Source organism: Triticum aestivum, chromosome 6D, assembly GCF_018294505.1.
Source record: "Triticum aestivum cultivar Chinese Spring chromosome 6D, IWGSC CS RefSeq v2.1, whole genome shotgun sequence".
Classification (NCBI taxonomy): domain Eukaryota; kingdom Viridiplantae; phylum Streptophyta; class Magnoliopsida; order Poales; family Poaceae; genus Triticum; species Triticum aestivum.
The window spans coordinates 44795063-44817323 of record NC_057811.1 but is presented as its reverse complement, the minus strand read 5'-3'; the positions used below and the strand labels follow the sequence as shown (position 1 = coordinate 44817323).

Below are 22261 nucleotides of genomic sequence, written 5' to 3'. Positions count from 1 at the left end.
TTTTTTTGACTGCATACATATGGATGGCTTATATGCTTTGTAGTTTCAATGATGAGACATATATGTCAACTATGGGTGTTGGCTCCAACAATTCTCATTGGTCTCAAACCAATGATGTGCATTTCGATGATCATGAGTTTGAGGTGGACGAGGATGGTGAGGGTATCGTCGATGCACCGAAAGGAAGAGCGGGCAACTACACCATGGACGAAGACATCTTGCTATGCAATACAAGGTTGCAAGTGTCGAGGGATGCCACCGTTGGAGGGGGTCAAAGTAGAAATGCATATTGGATCCGGATGAAGGAGCACTTTGATTTACACAACAAAAGTGGCATTGATCGCTCGAAAAGATCTCTTCGCTCCCGGTGGTCGACAATCAACCGAGATTGTCAAAGGTGGGCGGCCGCAGTTAAGGCGGTTGGCATCTTGAACCCAAGTGGCACTAATGATAGAGATATGGTAAGTGCCATTTCTTTCATGATTCTTCCATGTTCATCATGTTTCTTCTTGGTGTTTCAAGTGCTAACTTGTTCTTTTGTTTGTAGCTCACTATTGCACAAAACTTATTTAAAGGAGAGGAGAAGAAGACCAAAAAAGGGAAGATCAAGAAAGGGAGACCATTTACCTTGCCTCATTGCTATGATGCGTTGAAGGATGATGAGAAATGGAAGCCCCGTGATGGTGTCGATGATGAGGAGAGCAACAAACACAAGCGAACTATTGATTTGGATGACGATGATGAGGAGGCATCAGGTGATGACGGCAAGAGAAGCCCTACACCAAACTCGGTTGCGTACTCCAAGCGAGACCAACACTACTAGGAAAAGGCCTACTAATGGCGCACCTAATTTGGCCATTAATGGCGCATTAGTGGTGCGCCATTAGTAGCACGCCATTAGTATATTTTACTAATGGTGCACCACTGGTGCGCCATTAGTATGCCTCCCAGGGGGCCATCTATACCCAGGTGCTTTGGCATACTAATGGCGCACAACAACTGGATGCGCCATTAGTAACTTCGGCATACTAATGGCGCACTGTTTAGTGATGCGCCATTAGTATCCTCTGGCATACTAATGGCGCACTATGATGTGATGCGCCATTAGTATGAATATTAGGTTTTTTTTATTTTTTAATTTTCTGTTTTTTGCACAGGTTACAAAATGTATAATTGGACAAAATATAGACAGCACACATCAACAACAGATTCATCGAATACAATAGAAGATTAGTCTCTGAATACAATTCATCATTTTAGTCTCCGAATACAATTCATCATATTAGTCTCCGAATTGAAAAGACCGAACAAAGATAGAACATTATATTACAAGTCTCGAGACCGCGAGTTTGTCTTCACATTACAAGTCGATATCGATCATCTAAACTACCATCACATAGAAGAGAGCTGCGGTCATCACGATGAAACTCGTCTTCATCCGGTTCCTCCAACGCTCCCTCCCCTCTCCCGCTAGATAGCGGGCGTATCTAGATTCGGCCTCGGCCCTAGTGGCGTACCCTTTGTAACTGTTACCGCTGAATCGGTGAACCTGTCTCCGACACTCCTCCCAGTCGTCGTAGATTCCGGGAACCTTACCCTTGTACACGACATACCACGGCATCGCTATGCAGTAGCCAAACGAAACGTTAGTACCAATTCACAGACAATACATAAGCAATATATAAGTATGCAACAGAACGATCGGAAGAGAAAAGCAAGACATTAATAGCATCGATTACATCTAAGTTGAAGGACTCTCAAAACCAAAGAGACATACTACAAGTTCATTAAAGTTTAATTACAACATGAGCCAATCGATGTTTCAGAACTAGACACAGCATCACTGCTTTCGACTCGACTCAAGGGACCGGAGCGTGGATGAAGCCGCCGTCTATCGTGGGAGTCATGAAACAACGGGCGTTATCAGCCTGCATTTGTAGGATTGTGTCGATGTCACTGTTGGACGGTTGATTTCTGAGGTAGAACTGCCCCGAGGTACGAAGGACATCTTGATGGATGATTTCCGCAAACTCCGGCTGGATGCGAAAGAATTCTTGTCTGATGTCCGCGTCCTGGATTGCCGACACACTCGCGGCCCAATCTTTGAGTCTACTCGGTAGCAGTAGTTGATGATGGTCCCGTACGATCGCCCGCATGTGATGGATGGCGTAGTAGGCACCCTTCTGACCGCCAGGCGGCTGCTTGACGCAGCAGAACGTCGTATTGTGGGAGAACACGTGCTTGCCGTACTTACGAATAGGCCTGGTGAAGGTGCCTCCAGATTTGACGTAGCCGGGGATAACATCATCAAGAACCTTCTTGACATTTGTGTAGTCTACGTTCGACTGACGGTCCGGGTCGAAATACGTGGCCATGGAATATTTGGGGCTTAGGAGGATGAGCGTGCCATGTGTGTCACTGCAGAAAACACGGAATGTTAAAAGAAAAACGATCGAAATCTAAGAATTCATATGTTACGGGGCGGTTGAGCGGAGGACTTACTCGGGAAAGTAAGGCACGAGGAAGTTGTCCTTATCTTGGTTTGCCAGAATGACGCCTTCGAGGTAAGAACTCGCGACTTGCCGGTCCCCAGCGCTGCCCAAGATCTTGGCACGCATGTAGAAGGGGTCGACTATCACGATGTCCGGGGTCTTGTCGCGAATGATCCGCATCTCCATACTCAGCGAAAATAGCCGAACGAAGGTGTAGTGCAGCGGATGAAGGTTCAACATAGCGTGGATGTCATCAAACCGCAGGACGATCGTACCCCCGATGGAGTTATCCACAAAGCCCTTGCCCTCTGGCACCTTGGCCGCGAAAACCGGGTATGCCACATCCTTCTCTCGGAGACACCGCTTCTCCAAAGAAAGAACACTGTCATGCAGACTCCGCATAGCACCGGTTGCAGCATCGAGCATATTTCTCGGTAGCATCGGCCTACCCGCCACATGCACCCTCCTCGAGATATCCGCAGTTGAAGGTGGCCCGTCCTGAGCACGGATCGTACTCGGTGCCGGCTGGCCCGCACCCTTGTTAGTGTTTCTTTTGCGTGCCTTCTTCTTGATCTCCTGTAATGGGACCGAGTTCTGCTCACAGACCGCCTTCTTGAGTGTGTTGGGGCTGATCATATTTCGCACCTCGCCTATCTGAGGCTCGGTGAAGTCGGCAGCTGGAGGCGTCTCCTGAGAGCTGAACTGCAAACGACGCCTGTTGCAACTTGGCTTCTCCGCGGTACCAGCTAGATCGCACACGTCTTTTGTTGGGTTGGGTTCTTGAGAAGGAGGCCCCATGAAGTCGCCACCATCCCCATGATCGGCAAAGTACTGATCGACGTTGGCAAATGTATCGTCGTCGTCGTCGTTCTGATCCTGTGCCATATGCATGTTTGGATCCAGTGGCATAGGGATGTCCGGCACCGTTGCGGCGGTCTTGCCATGGGGCCGACTTGGCGCCGGCACGACTGGCGGTGTTGTCTTTGGGGTGGTGTCCCCCGCCCCCAAACGAATCTGGCTCTTCGGCCAAAGCAGGGGCCAGCTCAGGCAGGCGCTGAGGTTCATCACGTCATCATCGTCGGCCCCGATGGGTCGAATCGGAGGTAACACCTCGTCGCAGCCTAGCAGCACCCGAACCAGTTGAACCCTAAACAAGTTGGGTGGCATCTGGGTACCGTGGAACAAGGGGTTGCCCGGTTGAACGATTTTGCCCTTGGCGACATCGACCAACTCGTTGTTCACGAAGTGCAGGAGAGTGCACGGAACGTCGGCGGCGCCATGCGAAAACATGTAGGGCATTAGGGATGCCCAGTCAAAGGCAAGGAGATGAAGTCCTCAGCCGAGAGAGGCTTAATTAGTTACCGTGATGATGGCGTCGAGCTCGGCTAATGTCGAGGCACCGCCAACGGCGGGCATGCAGTTGACGGAGGGGCCGCTTGCTGCAGAGGTGCCGGCCGGCGTACACCCGGGTGCATTAAGCTCCCGTGCCGGCGTCGGAGACACCAATGCCGGCTCCGCCGGAGACACCAATGGCCCCGCCATCGCGTTCTGCGAGTTGCTGGCCGTGAAGCTAGGAATCGGGGGCGGCCCCTGTTGGCCGCCCGCAATCCACGCACTAATCCCCTGGATCAAGGTAGGCACAATGGCGGTGATCGTCGCTCCGAGTTGTTGTTGCACTTGCTCTTGGACAATCTCCGGAATCCGCGCCACCTGTGCCCTGAGTTCTTGAACCTCGCGCGCCTGGCTTTCCGAGCTGGTCTTTTTCTCCTTTCGCCCAGCAGTGTCATAGTATGACGACCATTTTGTCGACAAGCCTTTGCCGGCCACACGACCAGCTGACGTCGGCTTACTGAGCTTATCCTTGTTCTTCATTACATTCAACGCCCTATTTAGAGTGGTGTCCCAAGGGTTGCTCTTAGTCGACCCCGCGCTACTGCTTTCAGTCGCCTGCGGAAGGAATGTGAACCATTTAGAAATTTGGCTTCATTAATTAGAATGCAACCATATGGAGCTAATTACGAGGGGGTGTATTCCTTACCAGAACAAGCTCAAGCGACCTGGTCTTCGGATCCGTGGTAAGCTCCTTTGTTTTCGGGTCCTTCTTGTACCGGGCCCTGACAAAGTTCCTGGTCTGCTTGTCACCGTATTTATCGAAGAGGGGCGGTAGGCCTTGCTCGGCACGGTCCGCCTCCTCCTTGTCCCATATAGGCTCCGCCACTCTGTAACCGCCGGGACCGAGTGTTTGTTCCCCTAAGTTCAGCTCCCGCATTTCTTTCCCCCACTTACTCGATTCGGAGTTTGCGGTGCTCGAGCAATTGATCTTGAAGTCGTTGTAGTCATCTTCGGTGGTCGAAGGATTTTTCTCCTTGATCTTCTCATAACTCTCACCTTTCTCGATCATTCTCTTCACATTGCTTTTCCAAGTAGACAGGGCCTTGCTCATCTTCGTGAGGGCAATATTGTTCACTTTATTCCCTTTGAGGCTTGTGTTTTCAAATTCAGCGGGGAACTTGTATCGTTCGTGCAGCTTCGTGAAGAGGAGGTTGCGCAAATTCCCTCGGTCAGGATGCCTCAGGTTCTCGGTGTTGATCGAGACGGTGCTCCGGAGAATGCACCCGAGCTGAAGCGAGTACCCCTTGACTATTCGTTCGGGCGCCGTTGGATTCCCGTCGGAGTCCACTTCAGTAAATTCCTCCTTGAGGGTGCGGAGCACGGTCGGGCGCCGGTCCTTCCGTTGCCTCTTCGGTTGGCTGCCATCTGTGCGTGCGCCGCCATCATCAGTGGTGGCATCCTCGGCGGCACCATCAGTGGTGGCATCAGTGGGGTCATCCTCAGCGGTACCATCAGTGGTCTCAGGATCGGTGGGGAAGGCGACGTCCTCATACAAGTGAGGTTGTTCCTCCATCTCCTGGGACAGCTTCCAGAATGGCTTGACGCTCGAACCCCCGGCCTCATCGTTGTTGGCCATGTTTCTCTCTAAATAGGAACAAAGTTTGGTCAAAAAGTTGGTTATTGTCAAGGAACAAGATCATGGTCTCATCATTTAGGGTTTGTCGACACCGAGGCATCCTAAAAGCTAAGCTTTTATCATTGAGGCTTTTCGACGCCGAGGCACCCTAAAAGCCTAAGCTTTCATCATTTCGGTTTTTATCGACACCGAGGCACCCTAAAAGCCATGCATTAGTCACAAGTACGCCGGGGCACTTGATCCTACTTAATTAACTACTAAGATACCCCGGCCCATGCATTAGTCACAAGTACCCCATATGTCCTATTTTTAGCAAAGTCATGCTAAAATTCACGGAAAATTTCAGCATGACCTTTGCTGAAAATAGGACATATGGAGTACCCGAATTTGCCGGAACGGAAGTTAATCGACATTCCGGCAAACTCAAGGGCCTCTTGGGTGGACAAGGCAAAAAAGGCCTCCATCACAACATGGAAAATACATTGGCATGTGAAGAGGTGAAACAATATATGCATCTCCAAGCAGTATCATTCAACATTTTGGACAAAACACTACAAGCAACATGAGACACTGAAAACAATTGCTACCAATGAATCTACACTTCTATAACAAAATAAATCAGAAACTTAGTCTGTCATCATTAGGCAGCCACAGCCACTGGACACGCAAAATAAATGGCGCCCACGGTCATTCTATCAACACTTAAATTTTGAGGAATGTCAAACTGCTGTACATGACTAGAACACATAGTAACAGAGCTTTGTGAACCCAACACTTATGTAACATGATTCAGACTATTGCAGCACAATGGAATTTTAAGTGTTGATCTCACCATACTATGTGCTGGATATGATCTCAACTAGTACTGCTGCAGATCACTTGGCTCCTTCTCCTTCTGGCTAAACTAGGATGGCTTGTGTGACAGCAAGTAACCAGTTTAGCGGCTAAATATTACTCCCTCCGTCCACAAATATAATATGTTCATGGTCATTCTACCAGAAGTTCAGTTATGGTGTCCAGATGGGGGTATATCTGAGCCATTTTCTTATGCATGTCCCTGTTTTTGTGTCGCCAGATAATGATTTGGTCCCGATGTAGTGATTCTTTCTGCTTTCACCGATTCTTGTGTGGTTTCTGGTCATATTTGGTTCTTTGACAATTGGCTTCTCCCTGTTATTCTTTTTTTTGGGATTGGCGGTAAGTGCAGTTGATCGAGATGACGAATAAGGCTCATTTAGCGGTGTACCGAGATCAGATACCATCACTTGTTTTTGTGGTATGGGTTATGGTTACTGTTGGCAGTGATGTACATTCAAGTTGGCCAGTTGTCAATATTTTGTCTACTGTTGTCCAGCACAGCAACTGCTAACTGGCCTCAAATTTGCTTTCTGCTGATGATCATATTAATGCTTATAGAAGCCCATACGTGGAAAATCACAATATTGTCATACACCTGCATTTACTTCTTATAACCTCTTGTTGCGAAAATACCATACCACCTTCTATAAATGGGCCAACTCCGAGCCTCTTGCTAAATAGAGCTACTTCTGAGTACAAATGATCGTTTCCTCAACAAAATTTGAACTGATCTTTTCCTTTTTGAGAATTTTTATTCTTGCTCACTGGCATCCATGTATAGATAAAATATATGTTGATAGTTCGGTTATGATATTAGTTCTTTCGGTAAAATCATGTTCTGGTGGATACAAAGGACTGTTTTGCAAGTTTATATTTTACCTATTTCTTAACATTTTGTTGGTTTTGCAGTATGTCAACCAGTTCTGTTGTTTGAGAAATAGTACTGCAGCTGCACTTATTCTTGTCTTCTGTTCTTCCTTTTTCTTGAATTGCTATGCTGATTCTGCTGTTCCTAAGTCCCTTGGATAGTATTTGAAACTATCTTATTTGGTGCTGGGTCAGTTTGCTTGTTTCAATTGCTATTTGACTTGATAATTTCATTCTTTTCTACCCTACTCTTTATCTACTTATCAGTTTGTACTTTTGGTTACTCTTTACTGGTTTCAATTTAAGGGACGTATAGGGCAAGTTCAGATGTCAAGATTACTGATTCTTTCGTGTCATCTAAGGCTGTAGTTTTTTTAACGGTGTTCAAGACACAAAATAATTTAATCTTAATCCCCATCACCTAACAATTTGTTATAATCTAAGGCTGGTGCCAGAATTACTCCAAATTAGGGCACACTGAGAACAAAATAAAATTTTCAGCTAATTTCTTGAAATTTATGCACAAAAACCATGAATCAGTGACTGAAAATATGCTAAAAGATACCCTATTAAATTCAGGAACGAACAAATGCACGCACACAGGAGTATAGTTCGTAAAAAAAACTCTCAACTATGTTGCGGATTAACTATTTTAGCTGTACAATAGCATAAGTATTATCCCAGGTATTTAAAACAATTTCCAAACTCCGATCAATTTATAACAAAATTGTCCAAATCTTATAGTTTCTAGTAAGCAAAATCATACTCTCCGGGTTTGTGTAAATCAAAAAGAAAAATAACTTAGATATAGTTTAAGAATGCATGTTAAATCTGTGACATATGAATACACGCAGGATATAATAGTAATCACTGCCAGTTAAAAATTATTTGTGTGCCATCAATCTAGAGCCAAAAAAATTGCAATTTTTCAGTAGGCCGTCAATATACTGATGACTACACGTTTAAATTTAATACAGAAATACATGCCAACACTACAATCAACTCCACGTAGATTATAAATTGTATAACTATTAAGTATAAAGAAAGACATTTGAAATAGTAAAAATTAAGCTTTCAAGATATATGTCTTATTGGAACATCATGAGGCATCAGATAGAACAGGAGTAGTAAAAAGATCACAGAGTATAGAATGCTGTAGAGTAGGCCGGGTGGCGGGGTACCTGGAGGAAGGCGGGGAGGAGCGCGAACTTGTCGACGGGGCTGGCCACGGGCGCGGCGCCGAGGAGACGAGGACGACGGGGCGGCGGGGCGGCGGCGTCGGGAGAGGAGAGGGCGGCGTCGCGGCGTCGGGGCGGAGACGAGGACGACGGGGCGGCGGGGCGGCGGCGTCGGGAGAGGAGAGGGCGGCGTCGCAGCGTCGGGGCGTCGGGGCGGAGACGAGGACGACGGGGCGGCGTCGAGGCGGCGGGGCAGCGGCGTCGGGAGAGGAGAGGGGAAGGGGATCGAGGGCGAGGGCGAGGGAGAGAGAGGGGATAGGTTTGGGCTGGGGATAGGAGAGGGGAAGGGGATCGAGGGCCGGGCGAGGGCACAATACTAATGGCGCACCACCCCTCGGTGCGCCATAAGTACATCCATACTAATGGCGCACCTCACCCTGGTGCGCCATTAGTATTTTTTTTTTGATTTCTGCTCGAGCCAACAGGTTATCTTCCACCTGACCTGGTCCACACTAAGTTCCCTCTACTAGCTCGACTGGTCAGCAGCCAATTCTCACACCAAGAGGTCCTGGGTTCGATTCCCAGGCTCCACAATTTTTTTATGCATTTAAAATGCTGTTTGATATTTATTTGTGTTTAAATATGTTCAAACTTGTTTAAATCATAACAGTAATATTTTTTATAAGACAGTAATAATTATTTAAAAAATATCATCAAACAGTAATGCCGGTGGAGCGGGGGAGGGTGCGCGGGGTGCGGGGGGCCGGTGGACCGGGGGGTGCTCGGCGGCGAGGGGGACCGGATCTGGCGAGGTGGGATAGCGATCGAGATGGAGAGGGATCGAGATCGAGTGTCCATGAAATTTAAAAATATTCATGATAGTTCAAAAAGTGCCCATGAAATACAATCGAGAAATGAAGGCTACGACTTAAATACAATCGATCTTAGCTAGCTATCTGTTCACAATCTTCTTGCCCTTCTTTTTCGCAAATGGAGTTCTTCTGTGGAACGGACGTCATTTAGGTAGGGTGGCCCTGCTTCTTCTTGTGGTCTATGCTGCTACTTCATCATCGTCGTCATGTTCGATTCTCGTGTCGCCGTACTTGTCAAAGTCTTGCTCATTGGCTATTCCATCCATTCCGATGATCTTCCTTTTGCCTCTCCTCACGACAACACGACTGGGCTTTGACGGGTCGGTAATGAAGAAGCATTGGTCCACTTGGGAAGCCAGTACCCATGGCTCATTTTCCGCGGTGACGTTTGCTCCTGGGGTCTTGGATTTGGCTTCGGGTATAACCATGGTGGTGAAATACCGGTCTTCTTTTAGGACGCTTTTGGCCCATCTGACACGGAACATCGGGACCTTCTCTCCAGCGTAGCTCAGCTCCCAGATCTCCTCGATCCTTCCGTAGTATCTGTCCTTGTCGTTACCGGTGTAGGATTCCATCGTTACCCCGGAGTTCTGATAACCATCGCTCTTCATGTCCTTGGCCTCGGTGTAGAATATGTAGCCGTTGATATCGTACGCCTCATAGGTCATCAGGTTGTGCTCGGCGCCCTGTGACAAGGCGAATATGAGTTGTTCTTCCGCGGAAGAATCCTCATGTAAAGGGTACGACAGAAGCTTCTGCTTGAACCAACGCGTGAAACATGAGTTGTGCTCTTTGAGTATATCTCCGTCCGTCCTCTGTTGGCCTCGGTCATTGTACGTCTTCTTAATAAAGGTTTTGTGCTCTACCACCCAAGGATCGACCACGTCTATGTGTTGTAGCGCGACTAGGTTTGCTCTTTCAAAGTCGGCGAGTCGACCCTCGAAGTCGACATGCATTTCGCGGCGACCCTCACGGTGACCCCATCCAGCGAGCCTGCCGAGGTGCCTGTTGACGGGCAGATCAACGGGGTTCTCGATGCCTAGATAATTCGTGCAGTAGGAGATGCACTCTTCGGTCAGAAAGCCCCTGGCTATGCTTCCCTCTGGACGTGACATGTTGCGAACGTATCCTTTGATGACACCATTCATCCTTTCGAACGGCATCATGCTGTGCAGGAACGTCGGCCCGAGTTGGATGATATCGTCCACGATATGGACCAGCAGATGCACCATAACGTCGAAGAATGCGGGCGGGAAGTACATCTCAAGCTCACATAGTATCACCACGATCTCTTCCTGTAGCCTTCTGAGTTGCCTCACGCCAACAGACTTCCGAGAGATGACGTCGAAAAAGTTGCATAGGCCAAATAGCGTTTCACGGACGTGCGCGTCCATGATCCCACGGATTGCAACTGGAAGTATCTGCGTCATCAGCACGTGACAGTCGTGAGACTTCATCCCGCTGAACTTCAGCTTCGCTAGGTCTAGGTATCTGCTTATCTTCCCCGCGTAACCGTAAGGAAGTTTTACTCCTACGAGGCAGGTGAAAAACTGCTCGATCTCCTCCTGACTTAGAGTGAAGCACGCGGGAGGGTAGTCATTTCCGGTCTTCTTGGCCTTTTTGCCTTTGCGACGACTTTTCGTGTCCTGCTTCGCCTCATCATCATCATCATCATATATAGCGTGAAGCTCCTGCCTGATGCCCATTGATTTCAAGTCTGCCCTTGCTTTCGGCCCATCTTTGGTCCTCTCTGGCATGTTGAGCAGGGTACCAAGCAGACACTCGCACACGTTCTTCGTGATATGCATGACATCAAGGCTGTGAGGCACACGGTGGATCTTCCAGTACGGCAAGTCCCAGAAAACAGACCTCGTTTTCCATACCTTCAGCAGCGGCTCTGGCGCCTTTCGCTTCTTTCCTGGCTCTGGCGCCTTTTGCTTCCTTTCCGGCAGTGGGCAGTCTTTCCAATTTTTCAACAGCTCGTCTATTTCCTCGCCGCTCCTCGTACGCGGGCGTCCTCGGGGTTCGGTTTCACCATCGAATAGATCCTTGCGTTTTCTCCACGGGTCATCGTCGCGAAGCCACCTTCGATGTCCCATGAACACGGTTTTCGAAGACCCGGGATCTCTATCTAGCTGGCGATACGTTGTGTCATCCATGCACCTGACGCATCCAGAAAATCCGTGGACCACCTGCCCCGCGACATATCCGTAACCGAGATAGTCGTGCACCGTTGTGAGCAGCGCGGCTCTCATAGGGAAATATTCTTTCTCTGCGGCGTCCCACGTATTGGCTGGCGTTTTCCACATCGTGTCAAGCTCCTCTTTCAGCAGCCCCAGATACATATTGATGTTGTTCCCTGGTTGTTTCGATCCTTCGATTAGCATACTCATGTGAATGTACTTCCTCTTCATGCACAACCAGGGGGGAAGGTTGTACATCCACACAAACACAGGCCAGGTGCTATGTGTGCTTCTCTGGCTGCCAAACGGATTGACTCCATCGGTGCTCGCGCCCAGCACGATGTTCCTTGGATCGTTCCCAAATTCTAGGTCTTCGAAGTTCAACGCTTGCCACTGGCTCGCATCCTTAGGGTGACTCAGCATCTTGTCTTTTTTATCTATCTCCGGATCATTTGCGTCATCTTCTCGCTTCTTCTCCTCCCTATCCGCGTGCCAACGCAGGAGCTTTGCTACCTTAGGGTCCGCGAAATACCGCTGCAGACGAGGAGTGATCGGAAAGTACCAAACCACTTTTCGAGGAGCTTTCTTCCTCTTCTTGTATCGAGTGACGCCGCACACCGGACATATGGTAGACTCCGCGTGCTCGTCCCGATAAATGATGCAATTGTTCATGCACACATGGTATTTCACGTGCGGTAAATCCAGAGGACACACGATTTTCTTCGCCTCCTCCAAACTGGTCGGGCACTTGTTCCCCTTGGGAAGACGTTCGTGCCAGAATGACATGTTCTCGTCGAAGCATGCGTCGGTCATTTTGTGTTTTACCTTCATCTCCAGAGCCATGAGCGTTACTTTCAGGCGGGTATCCTCGGGCCTGCATCCTTCATACAATGGAGTAACCGCGTCTAACTCAAGTTGATCCATCTTGGCTTTCTCTCGGGCGGCAGCTCTTGCGTTATCCGTCTGCTTGAGAAGCAGCTCTTGAATATGAGGGTCTTGCACCCAGCCCATCGATGGTCCAGCGTCGTCTGCTCCGTCGGCATCATCATCTTCATGATCATGCCCGTCGTCTGCTCCGGCATCTTCCTCATCATCATGTCCTGCATCTTCTACATGATGACTGTGTACAGCATCACCGTCGTGATCATCTCCTGGGGATTCTTCGTCTTCTCGCCCGCCCGAGCCGCGGTGGTTGTCTTGCTGCCCTTCCTCATTTCTTGCCCGGCCCCCATGGACGACTTCGTAGTCATCTTCATCACCTTGCCACCGATAGCCATCCATGAAACCACGCAAGAGCAGGTGGTCCCGCACCTGTCGGGATTCCGGGTCCGCAATAAGGCTCTTCAGCTTGCATCTTCGACACGGACATCTTATCTCCGTCTCGTTCTTTTGAAGCATCTCGGCCTTCGCGGACCTCAAAAACCTATTCACGATGCCTTCGGTCATCATGCGGACCATGGTCGCCTATGGGGTAGAGCAAAACGATATTTTAGAACCAAGAAAAAATTTGGCATGACTTTCCCTAAAAATAGGACCAAAAAGAATGCTTAATGCCAAAATTCTCGCCGAAACGGAAATGAATCAACATTCCGGCAAAATATTGGCAACTATCGCATTTCAAATACCGGTACACCTCCAAACACAAACACATATGCAACACCACAAACATATGCAACACCACGAACATACATAGATCTAGCTAGGCCATAAAAAGTGCATGTGCACATTGTTGTAGGGAGAACAACATAAATATAGCTTCCCCCCTTACTTACCTATCAAAACAAGGTAATTTAACCACTTAAATTGAATGAATCTATGATGGAAATGAGGTGAAAAAGAGGAGGCACCCGAGACAAGGAGGAGGTGGAGAGAATGAAGTGGGGAGAAAGTGAGTGTGGGTAGGAGAGGCTGTCCAAAATATCTTGTTGCTGCCCACTTACTAATGGCGCACCAACTCTAAATGCGCCATTAGTAATCCAGGTTACTAATGGCGCACCTTCTGGTGGTGCGCCATTAGTATGTTTGGACAGGCGCACTAGTTAAAAAAAATTGATACTAATGGCGCACCCTGGGCCAGGTGCGCCATTACTAGTTACAACTAGTAATGGCGCACTGTGTCTGGATGCGCCATTAGTATGTTTGGACAGGCGCACTAGTTAAAAGAAACTTGATACTAATGGCGCACCCTAGGACAAGTGCGCCATTACTAGTTACAACTAGTAATGGCGCACTATGTCTGGATGCGCCATTAGTATGTTTGGACAGGCGCACTAGTTAAAAAAAAATTAATACTAATGGCGCACCCTAGGCCAGGTGCGCCATTACTAGTTACAACTAGTAATGGCGCACTGTGTCTGGATGCGCCATTAGTATGTTTGGACAGGCGCACTAGTTAAAAAAAAATTGATACTAATGGCGCACCCTGCGCCTGGTGCGCCATTAGTAGTTTCAACTCTAATGGCGTATCAGGAGGTGGTGCGCCATTAGCACCGCTTGTCTGGTGCGCCATTAGTGTCAATCCCATCTATAGCCCTTTTTCTAGTAGTGCAAATGGATGCAAGAAAGACGGAAAAGAAAAGAAGAAGAGGAAAGGAGATGACGAGCTAAAAAATGCTATGGAAGCTATTGTGAATGCAAGAAAAGAAGCGAACGAGGTGAGGAAGATGGCAAGGAACCAAGATGCAGCGGCCAAGGAGAGGAGGTTGGCGGCCGAGGAGAGGAGGGTGGCGGCCGAGGAGAGGAAGGTGGCATTGGAGAAGAAATTGGCCAGGGAGGGGCGAACTAGATTGTTGGAATGGGAGAAGTACTTGTTCTTCATGGACACATCTACCCTCGATGAGAAGCAAAAGGAGTACATCAATCTTGCCCGCAAAGAAGTCTTGGTCCAAAAAAGAGCCATGGTTGGCATGGGCGGCATTGGTGGCTTCAGAGCTACCATGGGCGGCATGGGTGGCTTCAGAGCTACTATGGGGACCATGGGTGGCATGGCTGTCTTCGGAGCTACCACGGGAGGCATGAGTTTTGCGTCTCTCATGGGAGGCATGGGAGCACCTCCGGGTGACATGGGTGGACGCATGTCTTTCGGTGTGTCTCACATACCTTCGCATGATGCCGCTGGAGATCTTGCCAACGCCTTCCGAGCTCCCCAAGATGATGCGGCGTGACACAATGAATAGGAGGATGAAGAATAGGACGAAGAGGAGGAGGCAGAATCGGAGGAAGAGGAGGACGAAGATGAGGATGAGGCATGATTGTTGATGTGCCATTTGTTTGTGTGAACTTTTATGTCATTAACTTCGATGATTTTGAACTTGGTTGGATGTTGATGTGGGCATGATTTTGAACTTTTATGTCATGAACTTGTTTGGGTGATTTTAAACTATGCTATGTCTTGTTTTGATGTTTGAAATATCACCATATTGTCTCCAAAATGAACATATGGCAAGCGCCGGCTGCTATCCCGCGCTGTAATTTAGCGCGTCTGCTGAAGCGGCGCGCGCACTATATATTTTGCAGCCGCCGCTGGAGCCAGCGCTCTGCGGCGCGCAAAAACTGACGATTCCGGCACTGTAAACGGTTTTTTAGCACGCCGTGCGTTGCGCGGCTGTTGAAGATGTTGTAAGAACACGAAAATTCAGATCCAATGATGAATTATGCGTTTCGACGGCACTTCGGCCGAGAAAATAATACAAAAAGAAGGTCGGGTGTTATGTCACTATGCACAAATTCGTCTACCGGGGGGGTGGTTGTACTCCCTCCGATCCATGATAAGTGTCATAGCTTTAAATTAAGGTTGAACTAACCATATTTTAGATCGGAGGGAGTACTCTGCAAGGGTGCATGAGCAGAATGTAGGTGAAAAAAAGGGATTATGCCATGCACGGGAGGTCCCATGCCTGAGTCAATCTCTCTCCTCCTTTACTTCTTACATTACACGTATAGTATTCCACTCACTCATGCCTTCTTCATTTGATTTTGAAGTTTGAAACTTTTTTTGCGGGGTAAAGGAAGGTTTATTCCAAAATTATCGAGTTACAATCGCGAGGTAATAGATCCTTAGTACATGAGGGCCCTCTAAGTAACCACACATAAGTGGTACACTCAGTCCGGCTATATCTAGCCGAACAATCTGCAACTCTATTCTGATCCCTATGTATCTTCTGTAGAATAAACTCCATATCAGCCATTAAAACTTTAATCTCCAAGGAAAGGTGGCCATATGCGGATCTGTCCACTGAAGTACTCGAAAGAATTGAAAGTGCTTGTGAAGAGTCTGATTGCACCAAGACTGAAACTCAGAGTGTTGGATAGTTAGAGCCATACCTTGCACTAAAGCATGAACCTCTGCCTTCAACGCATCATTGAAGTTTGAATCTTATTTATCCATTGAACCAAAAGGCTAATTTATAATATGTTTGTGTCAAGACCACCCCTGAATGCATTTCGATGGTTTTAAAAATGGAAATATGCGACATGATAAAACTCTATGAAACATAGTGCAAAAATGGTAGAAAAATCATGAATTTTTTGACAACAAACTTGCTAAGTGTTACACACATGTAATTTGTTTTTGCGAAGAAAAGCCTTTCTTTGTATTGTTGGCAAAAAAGCAAAATCAGCACTATATTAGAGTTACTATTCACTCTATTTTGTCTTGGAGAAATTATTATTTTTGCTCAGATTTTTCACGGGAGTTCTTTTTGGAAAGCTTTATTCCAGTACACCAGTAGTTCAAGTTTGTTGGAAAAAAGTTTTGAAGATTTTAGACTTTTCCATAAATTTCTAAAAAAATCACAGATTTTTTTACCAGTTTCATCATGTTTTAGAACCTAAATTTTAAATTTTGTCAAAATATATTCAAGATTGGTTTTGTTTGGAAGGCTTCATTACGAGAGATGCAAATGCACGACCAGGTGATAAATCCGACTTGGTGTTCAAAAGATAAAATCGATACAATCTTTGAATCGTATGAAAAAAAATATGGATGAGTTGTACTGTCTAGCATGAATCACGGCGTGGCAATCAATCGCTGGACCGTGCACGGGACCTCCCGTGTCCCGTGCACGGTAGTTAATCCACAGTATTGGACTGATGAAGAATGCCGTTGGCTATATGCATCATTGTACCGGGGCGTGCGGCCGGCGAGAGATGCATGGATCACTGTCGTGGTAGCCGCCTTGGAGCGGGATGAAATTGCCGGCGTAATTGTGGTCGAGCAGACGGCGTTACGCCTGATGCTGCTGGCTAGCCGCCGCATTAGAACTCCCGATGAAGCATTTGTTTATGCGTAGGTAAGCCTCCATGTCAATGGCCGCGGCACCTATTTTAGACGCGTAACGCTTGTAACCCAGCCGCACCTCACCACCACAGCCCCTGCATAACGCGCCACTTGGAAGATGGACAAGTACTGCCGTCCCGTCGCTCTGTCCTCCCTCCTGCTGATCCTCTGCTGCCTGTCTCTGCTCCGGGCTGGCTCCGCCGCGTCCGTCACCGCTGGCGCCACCGACGGCAGCGAGCTCTGGGGATACGTCGAAGTCCGGCCAAGTAATCCACGTGCTCCCTTCCCTATATACGCTGGTCTAGTCATCGTTCGTTGGCGGGAGAGTCTGAAGCTCCTTTGGTTTTTTTGGTGTGTGTTGCAGAGGCTCACCTGTTCTGGTGGTACTACAAGAGCCCGCAGAGGGTGTCCACGCCGTCCACCCCATGGCCGACCGTCCTCTGGCTGCAGGGCGGCCCGGTACGCCATCATCTTCTGTTCTCTTCTTACTTACCTATGCCGGAGCCATGGCTGCCCACCGGCGAAAGCTCGCCGTCATTTCCATCTTTCCATGGATGTCTGTCCGTCGAGCAGGGAGCGTCCGGCGTAGGGATCGGCAACTTCCTGGAGGTCGGGCCGCTGGACGTCCACCTCAACCCCCGCAACTCCACCTGGCTGCAGAAGGCCGACCTCATCTTCGTGGTCAGCCAGAGCTACAAACTCCTACTCCTCCATGCATCTTGCTTCTTCCTAACCCGACCTCGCCGTTTCGACGTAGACCGATTGATTACCTGTGTTGATGGCTGGCTCGATGCATGGCAATGGCAATGGCAGGACAACCCCGTGGGCGTCGGGTACAGCTACGCGGAGAACGGCAGCGCGCTGGTGACGAGCGACTGGGAGGCGGCCGCGGACGCCACGGCGCTCCTCAAGGCGCTGGCCACGGAGGTGCCCGCCCTGCGGGAGGGGAGCCCGCTGTTCCTCGTCGCCGAGTCCTACGGCGGCAAGTACGCCGTCACGCTCGGCGTCTCCGCCGTCCGGGCCATCCGCGCCGGCGAGCTCAACCTCACGCTCGCCGGCGTCGCGCTCGGCGACAGCTTCATATCGCCGGAGGATTTCGCGGTGAGCAAAACATGGTCTCTTAGAATTCTTGTTTTAACAAGAGCGCTCTTTAATTTGGATGGTGCAGCTCTCCTACGCGCCGCTGCTGCTGGACGTGTCGAGGCTGGACGACAACGCCGGCGACGCCGCCAAAGGGTAAGTAAACATTCGAGCTACCATGCCTCCCTTGCTACCTTCTTGCTTACATGGCGTAAAAAGGAAACATATATTCGGACTCACGATCACATGCATGCATGTGCGCGCAAACTCTGACCAGGAAGGCAGCGACCGTGAAGGAGCAGATCGCTGTGGGACAGTTCGCCGCCGCGTGGAACTCGTGGACGGACTTGCTTCTGTTTATCGAGTCCAAGAGCGCTAGCGTTGTAAGTATGAACTAGCTTTCAACTAACTTAGTGTAGCTTTCAACTTCTTTGAAAACCTTAGGGGGTTTTGGTTTCCCCTTTGTAGGACACCTATAACTTCTTGCTTGAAGCTGGCATGGACCCGGTGTCAGCGGCCTCTTCGTCATCGGTGGCGGCAGTGAGCAATGCCCAGACAATGAAGTACTCAACATACCTTAGTCGCAAGGAGGTTGCATCTGGTCCCAACACCATCAGCGGCATCATGAACGGCGTCATCAAGGAAAAGCTCAAAATCATCCCCAGTAACCTCACGTGGCAAGGGATATCGGAGCTGGTCTACAATGCACTGGTCAATGACATCATGAAGCCTAGGATAGACGAGGCAAGTGAGCCTAGCTCTACACCGACCGTCAAATATTTGTTCATTTTACTTTTGTTTTGTTAAATTGCGACAAAAGGGACGATGTTTCACTAATTGATTAACTCTTTGCAATTTCCACAGGTTGATGAGTTGTTGTCTTACGGTGTGAATGTGACGGTGTACAATGGCCAGGTGATTGTTGCTCTTCATTTTTGCTTACTGTCTCTGGCAAATAGTACCCACAAAAACCTCGACGTTCTTTTTTTGCTTGCGAATCATTAGGCGTAATGTTAGTACATATATACTTGTTGATTACAAATCCAATGGTCGTAATGAAGTTTATTCATGGGAGTAATGAAAGAACATTTAGTCAGATTACAAATCCAATGATCGTGAAATTTTCTTGAAATATTACTTTCAATTTAGAAATAGAAATGGTGTCACCATGCAATTTGCAAATAGAAACTGACCAACTTGTAACCAAGACGCTAAAAACGACCGGATTTTATCTTCCGTGGGAAGCATATGGTTGAGTGCTACGACTGGTCGATGTACTGTCGATTTGATGAAGGTACCAGATTAGCAAATGGAATCATTTTGAGTAAGAAACGGCTCTTGAATTTGATATGATTTTTTTCTGAATAAAAAGTTGACATGAACTTTCATCTTTCGTTTTAGAGAAAACCACTCCCACGGTTCACATTCTACACCCAGATATTTCCAATTGAATAGCATTTCATGAATGGGCGTGATTTATGTAAGTCTCTATTTATAGTACTGTAAGTCCAATGAATTTTTTCTTGTGAAGCTCGATGTGATCTGCTCGACGATCGGCGCGGAAGCATGGGTGCAGAAGCTCAAGTGAGGCCTTCAATTCTTTGTCACGCTTCTCCTCGCGGTTCAGATATGTGTGAGCCCTCTAATCACGCTTTTGCACTTTCAGATGGGACGGGCTGAAGAACTTCACAAGCCTGCCAAGGCAGCCCCTGTACTGTGGGTCCTCCAAGGTCACCCAGGCCTTCGTCAGATCCTACAAGAACTTGCATTTCTACTGGATCCTTCAAGCTGGGCACTTTGTAAGCTCGTGAACATAGATGCATCCCTCCTTGGTGTCTTATATGTTGCTCTTGAACTGAAGTTGATATTGGTGCATGTCTGATATTGCAGGTGCCTGCTGACCAGCCTTGCATTGCACTAAGCATGATCAGTAGCATAACCCAGTCTCCGGCAAGTTAGATGACACACTAACTCTAGCTTTATTGTACTTCTTTGTGGGGTAGCTCTATTGTACCATCTGCGAGAAGATAGATGGTGATCATGATTCAGTGCAAAACCCAATATCCGACATTTGCTAATTGGAGTTGGCATGTCATTCCCTTCTTGGAGATGTTGCTCTGGCAGAGTTGTATTCTTAGTGTTGTCATGGTTTGGTCGATGTGCCTTCTTAGCGTGTGTCATCCTTTCTAGTAATTTTGTTGTGTCAATCCTCGATGTTTTGAATAGCTATTGATATTGTGTTGTTACAGAGAGCCTGGTGTAACTGATAGCTTCTTGGTATTAATATGCTTCCTTTATCACATAAAAAATCATCACTTCAGTGCTAAATCCCCCCCCCCCTCCCCCCTCTTATTTCCGCCGAGTGAATTACTCGTCATTGATTCCTTGTTGCTACCCTTCTTCGTCTCTGTCTCTAGTGACCTCTCTTGTGCCTCCTGGTCTGGTTACCTTTTGCACCTCTCATTGTTTGTGGCCGCCTTAAAAATGACCAAGGTGGGTCGATAAAATTTATAGCAAAACCGAAGACAAAAGAAACATTACTCCCACGTCAAAGGTCCAGATGTAAATGCTTTTTCATGAAGTATGTTACATACTTCTTGTCTTAGATTTGTCAAGATAGTGACATACAAATGTATTTAGACAAATCTTAGACAAGTAATACTAATGGGAGGGAGTACTATATTTGTATCATGCATATACACATCACCCTAATTTGGTTGGCTTGACGGAAAAGGAAAAGGAGCGGGACGTTGAGTAGACGAGCAGCACAAGGATCAACCTCGAGCCAAGCCAAGAATCGCATCCTCTCCACACATGCGTGCTAGGGCCCACTTGACCTCTCAGGTCCACGCTGTTTCCTCCTTTGGCCCCACCTCTCAGTGTCGCGTAACGCCTGCTATTTGGCTCATAAAGGTGGCGGGAGCGTAACGGCACGGCCCGGAGATCGGACGCGCGCGCGCAAACGCACGCCGACGGACCGGCCGGCCATGCCGTCCATGGCCGACGACGGCGAGCGGGTCGAGCTCCTCCACGGCGACCTCGACCTGACCATCCACGAGGCGTGCGGCCTCCCCAACATGGACGTCCTCTCCACCATCCTCCGCCGGCTCTGCATCCGGCCCCGCCGCCTCCCCAGCCGCAACGTCGACGCCGATACCGACGCCGACAGCCCCCTCCGCCGCCGCCGCCGCCGCCGCCAAAAGCCTCGCGGCCGCCACAGCATCGTCCCTACCTCCGACCCCTACGCCGTCGTCGCGGTGTCGGGGCCGGACGGCCCGGACACCACGCTCGCGCGCACCTACGTCGTCCGCAACTCCGAGGCCCCGGACTGGTCGGCGCGCATACGCATCCCCCTCGCGCACGAGGCCTCCCGCCTCGTCCTCCAGGTCAGGGACTCCGACCCCTTCGGCTCCGACCTCATCGGCTTCGCCACCCTCCCGGCCGCAACCCTCCTCGACGGCAAGCCCATCGTGGATGCCTGGCTCCCGCTGCTCCGCCCCGACGGCCGCGGCCCGCCCAAACCCAACTCCGCCATCCGCGTCTCCCTCACCTTCACCCCCGCATCGTCGTCGCCCTCCCGGCGGCGCCACCGCTTCGGTGGCGTGCCGGCGTACTTCCCGGCGCGGCGTGGGTGCGAGCTGAAGCTGTACCAGGACGCGCACGTGGCGGTGGGGGCGCCGTGCTCGTACGAGCGCGGGCGGTGCTGGGAGGACGTGTGCATGGCGGTGCTGGGGGCGCAGAAGCTGGTGTACGTGGCGGGGTGGGCGGTGGGCGCTAGGGTGAGGCTGCTGCGGGAGGAGATGTCGCCGGAGATGGCGGAGAAGGCGGCGGAGGTGAGGGCGCTGGCCGGCGTGGAGGTGGAGAAGATGGCGCTGGGGGATCTGCTCAAGTACAAGTCGCAGGAGGGCGTGCGCGTCTGCCTCCTCGTCTCCGACCACCATGACACTCCCCTGCACCCCAGCTTCTTCTTAAACACGGTAAGATCAGACTGCAACTCTGTTTGTGCGTAATTGTCGATTCCAATGGAATTTCGTCAAAATTTAGCAAATTTCAGAGATTTCAGTACGTGCCAACATATCTGCAGTTCCGGCGGGTTATCTTAGTGGGAAATGAATTGGGACCAAATTCAAGCATAATTCACCTCTCAAAAGAAAATTCAAGCATAATTCAAACTTTTGTCGATTTTTCTCAAACCTTGATAGGATTCCTACACGTGTAATTATTTTAGGTCCAAAATACATGATTGGATAAAACCAATGGAACATCTCGCATATCGATTGGAACCAGAGGTTGCCACACACAAAAAAGGCTTTTGAACCAGAAAATCGGTGCACTACTACCTCGGTCTATTTTTTGCGAAAAAGATCTTATCTTTCGTTAAAGTTCAACGGAAGTACAAAGCATCTTAAATATATAAAAAAATACATTGAGATTTCGTGACCACCAACCGACCAGTACTTTGGTCAGAACGAGCCGTTGTCGCCG

General features: G+C 49.0%; 2 protein-coding genes across 2 annotated transcripts in view; both read left to right on the top strand.

Annotated features, from left to right (window-relative positions):
• Positions 1-16814: 16814 nt before the first annotated feature.
• LOC123140999 (serine carboxypeptidase-like 51) lies at positions 16815-19945 on the top strand. Its single transcript, XM_044560254.1, has 10 exons — positions 16815-16962; positions 17061-17155; positions 17270-17623; positions 17865-17932; positions 18054-18159; positions 18245-18487; positions 18641-18691; positions 19308-19360; positions 19443-19575; positions 19667-19945. Exons 1-10 carry the CDS (start codon positions 16815-16817, stop codon positions 19733-19735), a joined length of 1320 nt encoding a protein of 439 aa, XP_044416189.1. The 3' UTR covers positions 19736-19945.
• Positions 19946-20721: 776 nt separating this feature from the next.
• Positions 20722-22261, top strand: part of LOC123143414 (phospholipase D delta-like) — a 6458-nt gene continuing 4918 nt past the window's right edge. Inside the window, exon 1 of the mRNA XM_044562333.1 lies at positions 20722-21753. Within this exon, the coding sequence (XP_044418268.1) occupies positions 20764-21753 (990 nt within the window). The 5' untranslated portion in view covers positions 20722-20763. The remainder of the gene's footprint in view (positions 21754-22261) is intronic.